Raw genomic sequence first — 4,485 nt, forward strand, 5'->3', positions numbered from 1 at the left:
ATTTGCAGCGCCGTGATTGGCACAAAGGGGGTTTAAATAACGGACATTTATGGACACACATATACACCTTGAAAAAGGATCCAGCAGGATCCGAAACGCGTCGGTGAGGACTCTGTGCAGCTGGACCGGGAGGGAGAATTGCCTATTGACAGAGCTGTATGCTGTATGTGACCCCGGGATCCATATTTGCTTCATGCCTGTTTTGAACTGATCCATATTCTGGCAGTTCAATACCATCTGGTAACGACCTTTCCATACCTCTTGCACAGTGTCACTTTATTGTGTGCCCCTTTTTATTATTGTGTGGATTTGATGTTTTATTGTTATACTTTATTGTGATTTCTGCATACCATTTGTGAATTAAATACATGTTATGCGATGATATTTCCCTATCTTTTTTCTCATATCCAATGTCACTTTTGCTGTAATTACGGAGAGAATAATCAGCATTATCACCAGAAGTGACTGGGGAATCAAGGAGAAAAGGGAAGTAATTTCCTTGTCATTTATTTGAGCGCTGGTTGAAGGATTCATTCACTTTTTACTTTCTATCGATTGTCACTTGAGGGTTAGAAGAAAACCCCCTAGAATTTATCCTTCCTAGCAGCTCATTTGTCTTTTGCGCACTGTGGTGAATACACACTCATTGTACCTAGTCAATGAGCTCTCATGCTGTCAGTGAGACTCTCATGCTGAGCCCCCCCCCTCAGTGGCTCTGCCCATGCCACAAACAGTGGTTTATTACATTTTGCATTTTACACATAATTTAATCAGATCTTAAAGCTTTTACTCATTTGTACCAGTCTCCAAGTCTTGGAATGGTTTTATGTTTAGGGGCTTCTTTTATTGCCCTGCATACCCTACAGTAAGCAGTCTGCCAATTAGTGCCTGCATAAGGATGAAGTCTGGACCGCCAGTGGAAATATTGCTGGTAGGCTTTGTCATCATTGTCCAACTTTAAAATATATGTGGCCAGTTCCTGGGCTGTGGGGAAGTCATCTACATGAATAAAAGAGTCTTTGGGAATAAAGCGCTCATAGTTTTCACGAGAGGGGCCCAGAACAACTGGTACAATACCATTTGCAAAGGCATTTTTCCATAGTTTCTCCGTAATGTAGTCTTCATGAATTGAGTTTTCAAAGGACAGGTAAAATTTGTACTTGGAAAGTATTTGCTGTTGTTCATTTCTGGGCAGAGGATGATGCTGTCTTCCATATACGTCAATGGATAAATTATTCTTAAACTGTTCATAATAGCGCACTCTGCTAGAGTTTGGTTTCCAGTTACTGACTGCCCAGGCCACCAGCTTAGTCTTTGGTGGGATGGTGAAGTTCTCTTCTTCCTTATTCTCCTCTAACCAGCCATAAGGATTGAATATGTCAGAGTCAGCCCTGTAGGACATGGTCAGATTGATGAGGTTGTCCATAAAGTGTAAGTTTGGGCTGTGAGATGGGGACTCCAAGTTAAACCACACCCAGTACTGATTTGGTGGTCTTGGCATCTGGGGAAGTTGATTTTTGAGAGTTGAGTTACATACATCCCTGTGATGAATAACAACTGCTGCAGCAGAAGAAAACAATGTTCTGTTATCTGTATAGATGCATCCACTAATATTAAGGAATGGTGGACAAACATTAAGGGGAAATGTATCATTAAATGGCCAAGTCCATAGCAGGATGATTTGGGTAGGTTCAGGTGGTCTTGGGGAAGTTTGCACATATTCAACTGAATCAGTAATTGCTGAGCGACTTACATTGTTGTACAGTGTAAACAAAATGGCTGCAAGACACAGCTTTGCAATACAGATCATAAAGGATTTCTTCATTTCCTGACTTCTCCATTTACTTAAGTAGAAGCACTGGAACAGTAGGGCAATTTAGTTGTAAAAGAAGTTTCTCCCAATTATCGTCACTGTGGGAAGAAATAAAGAGAACATCAAAATGACAATGTGATATGACAGAAATGGTGCGGTTATTTTTAAAATACTTAAATTATTATATCTTATTATATATCTTATTATTATTATTATTGTTATTATTATTATTATTATTATTATTATAGAAGTTTCCACAATGCAGTCCATAAAGTATTGAGATTTTCAACTCTTTCGGGGATATACAATGTCTTGTCACGACCGTCAGGCTGGCCCGACAGCCGTGACTCTGTCCCGTTCTCGACCTGCTCGATGCTCAATTTGCAGGTGGGATTCAATGTCCCACCTGCTGAGAGCCGAGAAGATGGCGTTGCTGTGAGAAGTGACCGGAAGAGGCAAGCTGCGGCCGGGAGCGCGTCAATTCCCAGCCATTCTCGGCAGAATGAGCCCGACTGCTTGTGAAGTCTGGCTCGTTCTGCTGAGATCCCCTGTTCAATGCTGTCGAGGAAGACAGCATTGAATAGGGCCCTGCTGCCATTTCCCCTGTCTGGAATTATGCCCAAAAATCATTTTCTAAGAATTCATTGACCAGAGAGGTCCAGTATTTGGAGATTAATTACCTTGGACTACCCCAGCAATAGTCCAGAGTACTTAATTTATACTGTCAGTGCACATAAATAGGCTTATTGAATTTAATGAACTTTTGTTGGGCCACAATTTGTCCTTAAACCATGGAGAAAAATTACTAAGAAAAAAATGTATTAAATAGACTTATTAGTATACAGAAATATGCCTATTTTATTGATATTCGAATTTTAGGAATTTACTATCCAGAAAATACATAAATTCGTATTCATGGCATATTTGTATTTGTATGTATACGAATGTATATGCCATTGGAAAATATGAATAGGAATCACCATTCAAAAGTTTTTTACCAACCGGCTGGTAATTATCGGCAATTAGCGGCATACGGACGCTCATTGGGCAGTATGGATTGTGTAATGTTAGCATTACTGCCTCACAGCACTGAGGTCATGGGTTTGATTCTCACCATGGCCCTAACTGTGCGGAGTTTGTATAATCTCCTGTGCTTGCGTGGGTTTCCTCCGGGTACTCTGGTTTCCTCTCACAACCCAAAAATATACTGGTAGGTTAATTGGCTTCCAACATAATTAACCCTAGAATGAATGTGTGTGCGTGTACATGTGGTAGGGAATATAGATTGTAAGCTCCACTGGGGCAGGGACTGATGTGATTGTTCAAATATTCTCTGCACAATGTTGCGGAATATGTGTGCGCTATATGAGAAACTGTATAATAAATAAATAATTGCCGGTAAAATACACCTTGAAAATACACTTAATTTTCCAGGCGTATTTGGCAGATGCCTGCATGGATCAGTCAAATACGTGCAGGCTTCAGTGTTAAAAGAAAAATAAATAATTTTTAAAAAGCGCTGTGGGGTCCCCCTTCATGGGCATGGCTCCAGGCAGGGCCGGCCTTAGGCATAGGCCAACTAGGCAATTGCCTAGGGCATTTGGAATGCCTAGGGGCATCAGCAGCTTCTGCTGATTAAATTGATATTCAGCATGCCTATATTCTGTGTGTGAGTGAGGCTGTACCTGCATATGAAATAGTGTATTCATGAAAATAACTGTAACATAGCATTCCGTATGCAGGTACAGCTACAGTCGCTCACAGAATATAGGCATGCCACATATCATTTTAATCATTAGAACAGTGGCGTAACTATAAATTTTGCTCCCCCCTGCCAAAAAACTTTCTGTCGCCCCCCCCCCCCCCCCATAATGCTCCTTACACTATATGCCTCTCACTGTAGGACCCCTTACATATATATATATATATGTATGTATATATATATATATATATATATATATATATATATATATGTTTATAATCTATATGAGTGTAATCACATTGGGATTTGATGTTTGGCCACAGAGATTTTATTTTTAATATCTTTTATTACAGGGTACTGTTATTGATAGCAAAATTATCTCCAAGGCTTATGTAATATTGCCTGGAAGTCGATACTTTAAAGTAGCATTCTGAAATGTAATAGGATGAGAGATTCAGAAAGTGAGAGATTTGGTAAGAAATCTCTAGTTTTTTTAAAGTGGCAATCATTTATACAGCAAAACCAGTGTGATTTTGCTGTGTCAATGATTGCCACTTTAAAAAAACTGGAGATTTCTTACCAAATCTCTCACTTTCTGAATCTCTCATCCTATTACATTTCACCCACAAATGTTGCTACAATCTGGGTACAATGAAATAGTTACTTTTCTATCCACTGCTGTGATATCTATCTACAGCATATATTGTATTTTGGCATAAATGCCAAATACAGTATAATACCTTGTTCAAGAAAGGATTATTTTTTTTGTATTTTTTAATCTAGTGCATTGCCTCGATTAGTAGTATTATACTGTAATGATACTTGTTATATTATGTATTGATTGACAGTCATTAATATAGTCAATAGGCTCTGACAGCATCAAAAATAAAATGACTGTTACTATGTGTGACTGATAGTTACTGAACAGAGTATGGGCTGGGCACTACTGTCTACTCTATACCATTAGCAG

At 39.1% G+C, this 4,485-nt stretch overlaps 1 protein-coding gene across 1 annotated transcript; it reads right to left on the reverse strand.

The window, feature by feature from the left end:
* Positions 1-790: 790 nt before the first annotated feature.
* LOC146045072 (3-galactosyl-N-acetylglucosaminide 4-alpha-L-fucosyltransferase FUT3-like) lies at positions 791-2,845 on the reverse strand. Its single transcript, XM_083163760.1, has 2 exons — positions 2,816-2,845; positions 791-1,858 (listed from the first exon to the last, which is right to left on the reverse strand). The coding sequence occupies exons 1-2, from the start codon at positions 2,843-2,845 to the stop codon at positions 791-793; spliced, it is 1,098 nt and encodes a 365-aa protein (XP_083019886.1).
* Between the last annotated feature and the right edge of the window lie 1,640 nt (positions 2,846-4,485).

Source organism: Crinia signifera, chromosome 11, assembly GCF_055691185.1.
Source record: "Crinia signifera chromosome 11, ASM5569118v1, whole genome shotgun sequence".
Lineage (NCBI taxonomy): Eukaryota > Metazoa > Chordata > Amphibia > Anura > Myobatrachidae > Crinia > Crinia signifera.